The sequence below is a fragment of the Sinohyriopsis cumingii genome, chromosome 19, assembly GCF_028554795.1.
Source record: "Sinohyriopsis cumingii isolate HCF-2022 chromosome 19, ASM2855479v2, whole genome shotgun sequence".
NCBI classification, from domain to species: domain Eukaryota; kingdom Metazoa; phylum Mollusca; class Bivalvia; order Unionida; family Unionidae; genus Sinohyriopsis; species Sinohyriopsis cumingii.
In genome coordinates, this window is record NC_142979.1 from 49877672 (window position 1) to 49890401 (window position 12730).

Consider the following 12730-nt stretch of genomic DNA (forward strand, 5'->3'; position numbering starts at 1 on the left):
ATGGTGTAGTATGAGAGTTCCTGCCTCTTATGATATGGTGTAATATAAGACTTCCTGCCACTCTTGATATGATATAGTATGAGAGTTCCTGACACTCTTGATATGGTGTAGTATGAGAGTTCCTGCCACTTATGATATGGTGTAGAATGAGAGTTCCTGTCACTCCTGATATGGTGTAGTATAAGAGTTCCTGCCACTCTTGATATGGTGTAATAGTAACAGAACTCCTGGGTCACAAGAAATGACTGTTTAGAATGAGTATTCCTGGCACACTTAATATTCTTTAGTATGGCACACTTAATATGTTTTAGTAGTATGAGAGTTCCTGGCACACTTGATATGTTTTAATAATATGAGAAGTCCTGGCACACTTGATATAGTTTAGTAGTATGAGTGTTCCTGGCACACTTTATATAACTTAGCAGTATGAGAGCTCCTGGCACACATGATATGATTTAGTAACATGAGAGTTCAAGGTACACTTGATTTGACTGAGTAGAATGAGTGCTCCTGGCAAACTTAATATGTACCTGGAACAGGAAAACGAATGTTTTGTCGGCCTGAAAAAAAATGAACAGAGACTGCCTTACATTTCAAACATGGAAATTAATCATTGAGAATGTGTTTTGACCAGACGCCGTGCGTAGATCTCTAAAGTTATTTCCCCTTATTTCCTTGCCAATAGCGACACAAAAAACCCCTGCTGTCATGCATTGCTGAATCGGACATGCATTTTGTTTCTGACAAGAACAAAAAACATACAAAATGACAAAACTATAATTTACTGCGATAGATTAGGTCAACCGAATCCAACCTCTTTCATAAGTCACATATGTTTATATGATCAAGTTATGAAAGTGAGGTGAATTTACGAAAATGGGTTAAAGGGAGGGGTTCCGTGTTGTACCGAAGAGTGAGTTGAATCTTCTATACTTCGATTCTGGAGCATGTTTGATATATAGCAAAAAGAAATGTTTCTTTTCCTACACTAATACCTGACATATTTCATCTTGTGGTACCAAAAACTATATAGTTTAAATTGTAGCTTTGCCACTCGTGAAAATATCATATTTTCGGTACAACACGTTGACATATATCGGGTAATAACGTAGACAAAAAAGTATCCTGTATTTATTGGTTACCAGTTCCCATCTAGTGTCTCACATAAAATAAAATGTGGCCCAAATAATTACGGGCATTTGACTATATCTGACGTTCCCAGTTCTATTTTGAAACTACATCAAATGGGCATGTAAAAGTCTGACGACAATGTGACTCAATGTGGGTTTGCCAATCTTATCTTAATTTACCATATGGTTGGTTACACACAAGCGGAATATATATATATATATATATATATATATATATATATATATATATATATATATATATATATATATATATATATATATATATATATATACACAGAGTGCTGAGGATATTTCTCAAATTTATTTTCAGAGACAACAGCTGTAGTACGAGATGTATCTATGGATATTATTATTGACAACATCAGCAGGTGGGATTACCTTATATCTGTAGGACATTATATTTGAATATTCGTTTATCCGAATATTTTAAAGTTTATCTTAACTACACGTATGCCCCAGATACATGTATGAAGTTCTATCACTACGTCCGGTAAAACATGTCTTAAACAGGCGCGGGGTAGTTAGATCGATTATTGCTTATAAACGAGCTTTTCTTCTAAATGTTGGTTGACAGTGCGCATGCAAGAAAGCTTGCCAGCAGCTTCCCGTGGGTTGATGGTTCTTCCTGGGGTTTTCCCGGGTTGTTTTTCTACCAAGTAAATATCATGTGCTGAGAAATGGCGTAAACCCGCCATAAACCCGCTGACATTTGAAAGGAAATGTATCAATTCAAAAGGCTTCATTGTCTAGGAATGGATGGTACCCCTTGAGTCTAAAAAACCCCAACAAAAATGAGATTGTATCTTTATTCACTGAGGAATAGTAATGTCCGAGCCTACCCACATAGACAAGAAATTGTTGGCTAAAAGACGATTACAAATTATCACGTTTGGGTTCTATTGAAGATATAATGTTCAATACTGTAGACATCAAAATTTACGTTGGATATCAAAGTTTCAACACATTTATTTGAATTCTGAAATTAATTTATTTATATTTATGTTACAAGTTGTACTGGGCTCACCTTCTAAGCGATTTTTGGAGGACAGGATACAGTGTGACAAGTTGCTGACATGTGAAACTGTTTTGAGCGAACCAGTCTGTGCCACAGACGGAAACACGTACACCAGCGAGTGCCATATTCAAAGAATTAATCAACATAGAATGTGCTTGTAAGAATTTCTTCTGTTTTTCTGTGTGTGTATATATATATATATATATATATATATATATATATATATATATATATATATATATATATATATATATATATATATATATATGTGTGTGTGTGTGTGTGTGTGTGTGTATATATATATATATATGTGTGTGTGTGTGTATATATATATATATATATTTATATATATATATATATATATATATATATATATATATATATATATATATATATATATATATATATATATATATATATATATATATATATATATATATATGTATGTCTTTATATGTATGTCTGCATATTTATGTATGTACATGTGTCACATTTGCTTAGCTCCAGCCGTTGGTCCTGTATAAACTAAGGTAGTATTACAAACCATGGTTTGATGTCTAAACATTGCCGCAGGCTAGAGTTAATCTCTTACACAAGGTTACCGTGACCAGAGAGAAGACCCGATATCTTGAACCGGCACAGGCGTTGGAACGCGCGACTTCCCACGTATGTGTTACAGCTACGTCCTAAGATCAGAGGAACCCACGAGGGAACGGGGCGTGTTATAAATCCGTCCCCATGTCGACAGACAGCGAGAAGGACATTGTCCGCTAAGTTTGATTGGATCGGGTCAGCGACACTGAATCGGAAATGTGATAACAATTTCGATCCAAATTTAAACTTCTAACTACCAAGATAACATTTAGTCTCGCCTAGGAAGATTGCCGAGCAATACAGGGTTGCTCCGAGGATTCCACTCGTAATTTGGCGGTAAAACTTAGAGCGGAGGTTCTAAGGAAAGACAAAGCTTCGTAAAGGTCAGTAAGTTATTTGCTGGATTTTTGCAGAATATTACGGCATTGTAATTGTAATTATGTGTAGTAGGATCGTTTAGAGCGTATAATTGCCTTTGTAGTGTTTACTTTATATACGTATTTGAGAATTGAGCTTGAGTAATATGTAGAGAATTATGTAGATTGTTAGCTTGTGGTCTGCATTAATTTTGTCATTCTCTCATAGGTTACTTCGTAGCAAACTAATGCATTTATTCATGTGCTATGTCAGAGTTTACACATGCTTCAATTGTGAATTTGGAAAATGGTTGAAGTGTGTAAGATTAGTTAATATGGATGCAGTGATATTTGAATATTTATGTACTTTGTATGAGTTATAATGTAAAGAAATGCGTCTGATTGTTGTGATATTGTTTAGTATAATGGGATTATAAATATGTACTGATGTGACGCAATTTATTGATGTATGCATGAGAAGAAATTGATACCGTGCTTTTAGTGCGACGTTGTTTTACCATGCAAGAACGTATAAGTATTTCAATGTGAATGAATGCATGACCAAAGAAATTTAGGAGCCGTTATCTGATGATAAACTGGGTGTAGTGTGATATGGGAGGGCTAAGGAAAATATTATACCGTCCATGAGTTTTCACAGGAAGCTTTTGGTGGGACAGAACTTCCGATTCAGTTAAGTTTCGAGTTTCTAAGAGGGAGACGGAGTGAGACTAGCAGAGCATTAGAAGTCGACAAGTCTAGTCGGGAGAGAGAGTCGAGGAGAAGGAGCAAAAGGAGTAGAGGAGGAGAAAGTGGAGAAGGAGGAGGAGTGTGGAGAAGTCGAGAAGGAGAAGAAATTTGGAGACAGTCGAGAGGAAGAGAAGGAATTGGAGGAATATGAGAGAAGAATACACATATGAGTAGAATACAAGGACATGTGGAAAGCTACCTCACACTACTAATTAAATGATGCAATAGGTTGACAGGGTTGAGCAGAAGGAGAGTACTTGGGAAATTCGAAGCACTTGACTATTGAATTATTATTAAATTGACATTCGTTGAAATTCACTTTTTGTATATTCAATCATTTAACCGTCGGCATTGCTGACTGGGGGCTCGGAGCTTTACATCTATCTTTCACTAATTTAACTTCCAGCCAAAATCGAGCCTGGGTGGGACTTCTAAAATAATTTAAATAGAATATTGGGTAGCGCCCCAAGCCCAACCATAACACACCTACCACAGTGGCTGCATAACATCCCCGCACGCCACAATATGTATGTCTGTATATTTGTGTATGTATATATATGTTTGTATATTTATATCCATATATTTATGTATATATATGTGTGTTTGTATATGTATGTCTGTATATTTATCTATTTATATGTATATCTGTATATTTATATAAGTATATGTATGTCTGTATATTTAGATATGTATATGCATGTCTGTATATTTATATATGTATGTGTATGTCTGTATATTTATGTATGTATATGTATGCCTGTATATTTATATATGTGTATGTCTGTATATGTTTGCCTGTATATGTATATCCTGTCCACCTGTTTAGCTATTCACCTATCAGTTCATGTTTCCTTACTCCATTTAGATGTATCACACAGTCCATCTAGTGATATACGCGTCTCTCTGCAGATCTGTTAGATAATCCATCTAATACATGCCTTCCTGCAGATCTGTCTAGCGCTATACATGTCTCCCTGCAGATCCACAAGACAGAATATCTAGCGCTATATATGTCTCCCTGCAGATTTATCAGACGTCCATCTAGTATTATACATAACTCCCTGTAGATTTATCGCAGCCTTTCTAGTGTTATACATGTCTCCCTGTAGACCTTTCAGATTGTACATCTAGTGCTATCTCCTTATTGATCTATAAAATATTCCAACTACTGGTATACGTGTGTCCCTGCAAATCTGTCCGATAGCCGATCTTGTGCTATGCATTTCTCCCGGTAGATGTAACAATTAGTCCATCTAGTGTTATACATGTATCCCTGTAAACCTATTAATAGTCCATCTAGTACTAAACATGTCGCCAGTAGCTTCTCGTGGGTCGGTGGTTCTTTCCGGGGTTTTCCTGGTTCTTCCTCCACCATTAATACTGGCCGCCATGTATAGCCTATCGTGTGCTGAAAATTGGCGTTAAACCCCACAACAACAACAACAACAACTAAACATGTCTCCCTGCAGATCTATTAGACAGTCCATCTTGTACTCTACGCGTCTCCCGACAGATCTATCAGACAGTCCATCTAATGTTATACATGTCTCCCTATAGACCTACCAGACAGTCCATCTAGTGCTCTCCCTGTTGATCTATATAATGGTGTTATATTTGTCAGTGTAAATCTGTCAGATACTCCATCTAGTGTCTTTAAATCTGTCGGATAGTCCGTCTAGTGCTATACATGTCCCTGTAAATATGTCCGATAGTCCGTCTTGTGCTATACATGTCCCTGTAAATCTGTCTGTCCGATAGTCCATCTAGTGCTATACATGTCCCTGTAAATCTGTCTGTCCGATAGTTCATCTAATGTTATACATGTCTCCCTATAAACCAGGCAGTCCATCTGGTGCTCTCCCTGTTGATCTATAGAATGGTGTTATATTTGTCATTGTAAATCTGTCAGATACTCCATCTAGTGCTATTCATGTCTGTCTGTAAATCTGTCGGATAGTCCGTCTAGTGCTATACATGTCCCTGTAAATCTGTCAGATAGTCCGTCTAGTGCTATACACGGCCCTGTAAATATGTTCGATACTCCATCTAGTGCTATACATGTCCCTGTAAATCTGTCCGATACTCCATTTAATGCTCTACATGTCTTCCTCATTCCCAGGTTTCAAACATATTAGTATGTGCCCCCCCCCCCCTTAGTAATTATAAATGCTAAATATGACCCTAAATTTAGGCATACATTTCAGAAGCAATTACGTTTTGATTTGAGAAAACCAAAGCAAAAATACGATTTGATTGCTGTTTTTCATGGTTTATGAATTAGTATCAAGTTTTTCATGCTTTATGAATAAGTATCAAGATCACGTGTCGGTTATTTGTTCTCAGGCAGACGGTACACGATTTCTTTTTTAATACAGGCTTCAAAGATGCTATAAACATTCTGGCAAAAGGTATATTTATTTAACTGTCTTAATTTAACTGCATTGTACATCTCTTATACGAAGAATGTCTGTCATTTCTATAATAATCGGTTCTTATATTCTGAAAGAGCAAAATGTAACTAATAAAATAATTTGGTTTTGAGTTTTGTATATTACATATAATTATTGAACTGACTGCATGCTATCAGACGATAGAAAGCATGGCGGGCAATCTACAATCAAGCCGTTGTATGCCTTGTTCGTCCCATCTTGAAAGGTTAACAACTGAACGGCCATTTTCTGAACAAATGTCAATGTGTACTTTTTCCATACAAATAAACACTGTCATGAAAATTATTGTACAGCTTCCTTTGACAACAAGACTGGAAAATTTGCATTGTCAATTTTTTAATAGGCACACAGGTCCGGTCTTAAATACTGCTGTGCATTAACTGAGAATATAGCAGCCAAAAAGAAGGAAAAGGAAAGATAATTCAAAGTCATAGTATTAGACTTGCTGGAGAGAACTTTCTGCTACTGTCGTTCAGTACTGACTAATTTGGTATTTGTTACGTTTTAATAAAATGGTAGCTTAAACTGTAACAATCTGAAACTAACGCCTGAAAAACTTTGTATGGCTTATAAGTAGTGCCGTGGCAAGTTGGTGCCGGACAAAAAGTCCTCCCACCCACCCCCCGTTAAAATAATAAGCAAACATCGCGTAATGCAGGATGACAGGGGACTGTGGACAGTTTCGTATATTGGCCCTCTGGCAAATTTTTTTAACTTAAGGCTATGGTCTGATCTGTTGAGCTATTGTTGTGTAATAATTAAAGATATGATATATTTGTGAAGTTGGTCTTTCCGGTGATATTGAAACTGATGTGAGGCACGTACACCTCATAAAGTCACTGCACAGTATGTAGCCCAGGGGTCTCAAATTCAAACCACCCTGAGGGCCGCATAAAGGCATTTTTGATGACCCAAGAGCCGCACCACCATCGTTATCTCTCATAACACCTTGTGACGACGATCATTTTGCGGGCCTCATGGTACGGTTTTGCGGGCCACAGGACGCGTGTTTGAGACCCCTGATGTAGCCAGTGAAATACCAATAGTCGGCTAGGAAGCAGAGCTAGCTACTTATGTCATTAGACACGTTATTCAAGCCAAGTAGAATATCTATCTATCTATCTATCTATCTATCTATCTATCTATCTATATATATATATATATATATATATATATATATATATATATATATATATATATATATATATATATATATATATATATATAAAACTGCCTGGAGGACAACTATTTGGAATAACGTCAAGCTATTAAGTACACAATGTTTTTCAAAATTATCATCCAGGGAAAGTGCTTGTGTTTGCACTGTGAGCATCACATATTCTCAAAAATGGCCTTCGGACATGAGAAATGCATGTATAAAATTTGGGGGTGGGTTACATCAACTTTGTAATCTATAAATTTCCATTGACTTGTCAGGTCGAATGAATGATAGTCTTATGTGTTGCTTTATTATACCTACCCAAAAATAAGGACGTTTTTGACATCACTCATGCATTTTATTTTGTATGAATTTTTATATTAGGCAGGTGTAAATGTGAACATAAAAAACTGTCCCTTTTACCCCAGACGGTTTACCGCATCATCCACCCCTTACGACGGCCCCGCTTAATCAGTTAGTTTCACCTCTTTTTACATGTGAGCTGTTTGTTCACTGTTCGGAACTTGCTAACGGACGAACAAGAGATTTATAACTCTGCCGGCTCTTGTTTGCAAGTTAGCACGAACTATTTCCCCTAATTCATATATACTGCGGTTTCTTGAAAGGAAGATTAATTATGAATTCTTGTTTGACTGTTGACAACAGGAAATCATACTATTATTTTGGAAACCACAGTAGCACGTATTTTTGGTCAAGTGGTCAGGGGATATTACACCTGTAAAAGGTATACAAATCCGGCAAATGTTGAAGAACTTTCGACAATACCAACGTGTGCCAGAGAGAGAGAGAGAGAGAGAGAGAGAGAGAGAGAGAGTTAACTAATGTACTGTTATCAAACTTTCTTTTCAAGAATCACCTTTGTCATCCCTGTGTTAACTTTCTTAGCTGTGATTATATATATATATATATATATATATATATATATATATATATATATATATATATATATATATATATATATATATATATATATATATATATATATATAATCTATCTGTACAAATTGTCCAAAAACTGGCACGTTATGACTGATTGAAAATAGACGATGATACTTATCGTGTGAGAGAGCTACATTTTAAAATTGCCTGTACTCAACAATCATGATGTGAGAAAATTGAACAATAAATAATTTCAGAACCTTTGAGAAGTGATATTTGTTCGAATAGTTCCAGAAATATGTCATGGAAAAGGGAATGCACACTGTAGGAATAGATCTAAAAGAGACTGGGTATTTGTAGCAGAACTTCCTGGGGAATAGTGATAGGATCGCTGAGCCAACCAAAATGTAAAGAAGGAAATTTTTTACAACAGGGGGATGAGGTGGGTGGGATGGGGTTGGGGTTGGGTGGGGTTGGTGGTGGGGACTACAACCCTATAGCCACCCTGATATATCCTCCACTGACAGATTTTCATCAAACTAAGTCCTTGTATATTTCAAAACTCGTGCTTGTTTGGTATTTTCACTTTTATTTCATCGTATCGTGAAGTTGTTAATTCTTTTTATTCGCTCTGTCTAATATCTTTATTTTCTTCCATTAATATTGCATTTCCATTCTTCTTTCCTTCTGTTTCACTTGAGTTCGGATTTCTGTGCTTATCAAAATATCTGAGACCGCTAAGAGACAGTTATTTCTCCTTTCAGTGAGGGACACTTCAACATTCTTCACAAAGACCACGATGGGTCCTGTGGCGGAACAACAACAAGAAACTTGCAATGACCTCTCGAATGAAGCGACGTTGAATGGAAAATGGTAGCATGAAAATGGCAGATTGAAAATCGTCATTAGATCGAGAGAAAAAAGTTAAACACGAGTCATGTATAATCCGATATGTTTAAAGATGTATTTGATTAATTAGAAACCAATCTCTAATTTTCAACTTCCGTTTTTTGTTTGTTTTATTCTTCAAGCCCTCGAAATGCTGCCTGTTCAGTCAAATCACAGATGGACAAACAATGAACGTAGCCATCCAGAGAAATGTTGGATACAACAGATGCTTAGCAGCAGAGAGGGTGAACAGACCTTTTGCTGAAACGTCATTTATGAAAACTAAAACCTCATACGAAAAAAAGAAGAAAAAAATAACGTCACTGACGCTAAATCAAAGATTCTAACTTTACCGAGAGTTTCTCCAATTGGGTTAGTTTTTTTTGTTACTTTATTTTTGTTGTTAGCGTTTTTCTAAATTTGTATGTATGTTTTTGTTACCCACCGGACGTTTTATTGAGGTCTCACCCTCTCTGCTGCTATAATTAAATCATTATTATATCAACCAAATATTTTATCAAGACCTACACGATATCTTGTTCTGGGATCGTGTAAATTTATTGTTATGAATCCGTATGGGGTAGCTTGTGCTTTTGAAAAGAAGTTTTGGAACTTAATCATGTCCATGTTCCCACTACACCAAGTTTGATGAATATTTCGCAGAGTATGTGTATCGACTCCTTTAAACACAACTAAAATATTATAGTTATCTCTGATCAGTTTAGGTATTTGTACATATCGCTGAGTAACATAAATCACATCAGTATTTTTAAGTCTACAGTACCTCTAGAAAATATCCGAGCTGGATTTGTGTGTTTGTCCAGCATTACGTCGTCGTATACAACGAGATTATTAATAAATCCATCTAATTCATCTACGGACGGTGCTTGATCAATATCAGTTATACATTTAATAACGTCATCACCATCTTCATTTAATAATTTTACATTTTCGTTAAAATCTTTAAGTATTTTCAATTCTCCGCAATTGAGATATTCTTCTGACTCAAGACACTGCGAGATAAATTAAGTTTGACCATTCTATATGATCATCGACGATCCAAACATTTGTATCAGAGATAGGTAATCCTTGTGATGAATGAATTGCCATTGCGTATCCTAGCGTCCACGGAGTTTTGTCCATAGTTAACGCGCTCTCAACAACATTGACAGGACCTAAGACAATATCATTTAAAACAAGATTTTGTTTTTCTGACGATCCTGGTATATCAACGTCGATATTCTGCCGTCGCGTATCAACCGGTCGATAACACAATGGTACGTGTAGGTTTGACAATCTTTCTTTGTGTAACAAATAATTGTTGTTGAAGTGTATCACGAACTATCTTTCTACTTGCAACTATCAAATCATCTGGTCACCATAAATTCCAGACATTGTTTATAGCAGTTTCTGAAATTATTTCACGCTTTATTTCACATTGAATTTAATTCGGTTGTAGTCTGAATAATTTCTTAAACTCTCTTAATTATGGATCAAGCGCTCTATGATCATCAGTTATTTCTTCATAATAATCTATAAAATTCTTTAACCATCCAATAAAAGGTCCTGGTTGACCATGATCACCACACATTATTACAACAGTATTTTTTGTCAATAACCAATCAAGAAATATTTTCAATGTTTCTAATGAAACGGTGCATATTTCATCCTAAACAATAATCCTTGGAATATATTTTTCTCCCATTCGTTCCGGAGTCCATTTATCTCCCTTCCATCGAAATAATTTATGCTAAGTGCATGATTTATTATTTCCTTTTATCCTTTCTCTTGCGAGTCAATGTGTAGGTTGTTGTTGTTGCTGTTGGGTTTAACGCCATTTTTCAGCACACGATAGGCTATGTATGGCGGCCAGTATTAATGGTGGAGGAAGAACCCGGGAAAACCCCGGGAAGAACCACCGACCCACGAGAAGCTACTAGCAAGCGTTCTCACATACCCACATTGGCCGAATCCTGGACTCGAACCCACGCAGACAGAGGTGAGATGGCAGTGATCCGTAACGGAGAGCGCTTTAGACCACTCGGCCACTCGGGGTCCCCTCTATGTGTAGGTGTTAATACAACTATTTCTGAACAACTGTTCAAGAATAATTCGATCACACGAGTTGTTTTACCACAAGTCCAGGCCCACTGAGATAAACTGTTCTTTGTCTAGCTACAGGATCAAATACAGATGGTGCAGATGACAATTTTGATATTTGATTTTTTTTGGGTCGGCGGATTCAGAATAATTAAGTATATTTTATTGTTTTATTCTCCATTCACCACGTGAGTGCCGATATGTAGTTGTTCTGGCAATCCCGTATTTTTTTATTGATATAGAACGAATTCGTAGCGACTCTGACAGCAAACTCAGAAACTCTATTTATCACTGATATTAGATTTATCGAAACGTACGTGAGCATTGAAGACCTTAAATGAGTAAACTGCGGTGACTCACCATCAACATAACACAATTGTACCTAATTTAGTTCCCTCTGATAAATGAATATTACTTCGACTTATAAACGTATTTCTATTCGTTGTATCATCAATTATAAAATATAGTTCAGCATCATCTACAATCAGTCTTGTATAATGTCGTTTATGATCATATGATCCTCCTTGGGTAAATTTATCAAATATTTTTCTGCCAAGATCATTTGCGATTTTATTCTCAAAATCAGTTATATCAGGATTTTCCTCATCAGAATATGTCTTTTGATGTGGTAACCAAACTTCTTTCTGCAGACGATTTGATGTAATTGCTTCACTTACTGTTAACAATAATAGTAGTTTTATATCGAGCATATACCGTAATATAATACTGTTAGTGCCCACATTTTCTGAACAATGTTTGCCAAATCAGACATAACAATTCGGATGAAGAATTTTGGGCAAGCTTAAATGACTCAATACAAGTGAATTCAGTTCAATCAAAATCCGGTAATGTTCCGTTTATCGATACTCTGTTAATTTCGTGCGCGGGATGACTAAATCGTTCAAAATACTTAGAACACACTCCCATTCCAAGAAAACGTAACGGATAATATGCAACCATATCAACCGAAATAACATCCCTATAGTCGTATTTAGTATTCCATAATCCACCGTGTCCATATTCGACACAGCTGCTTTGTATTTCTTCAAGAAAATCCAGTCGTGTTGGTTTCCACGAGTTTTTCTCTCTAGCTAAATGAGCAGCAACTGAAGGAACGGTAAAACAATTATTCGGTGATTGTTCAGTATCGTCATGGGTAGATTGCAACGCAATATTTTTCATTTCTTCATGGAGAGATTCTGTACGATAACTAACGCCATTAGGTCGTACAAACTGATCATAATTCCCATTATCTGAACTTTGAAATAACCATACTGATATAGGATCATTCTTACTTATTTCGTTTATAAAATCAAATATATCTCCTTGGGAAAATTGAACAGTTCGATTTCGTGAAGATATTGTTACTGC

General features: G+C 36.0%; 1 protein-coding gene across 1 annotated transcript; it reads left to right on the plus strand.

Moving 5' to 3' along the window:
• The first annotated feature begins 1406 nt into the window (after positions 1 to 1406).
• On the plus strand, positions 1407 to 9376 carry LOC149775684 (uncharacterized). Its single transcript, XM_089943077.1, has 3 exons — positions 1407 to 1519; positions 2161 to 2323; positions 9136 to 9376. Exons 1-3 carry the CDS (start codon positions 1483 to 1485, stop codon positions 9209 to 9211), a joined length of 276 nt encoding a protein of 91 aa, XP_089799203.1. The 5' UTR covers positions 1407 to 1482; the 3' UTR covers positions 9212 to 9376.
• The last annotated feature ends 3354 nt before the right edge of the window (positions 9377 to 12730 follow it).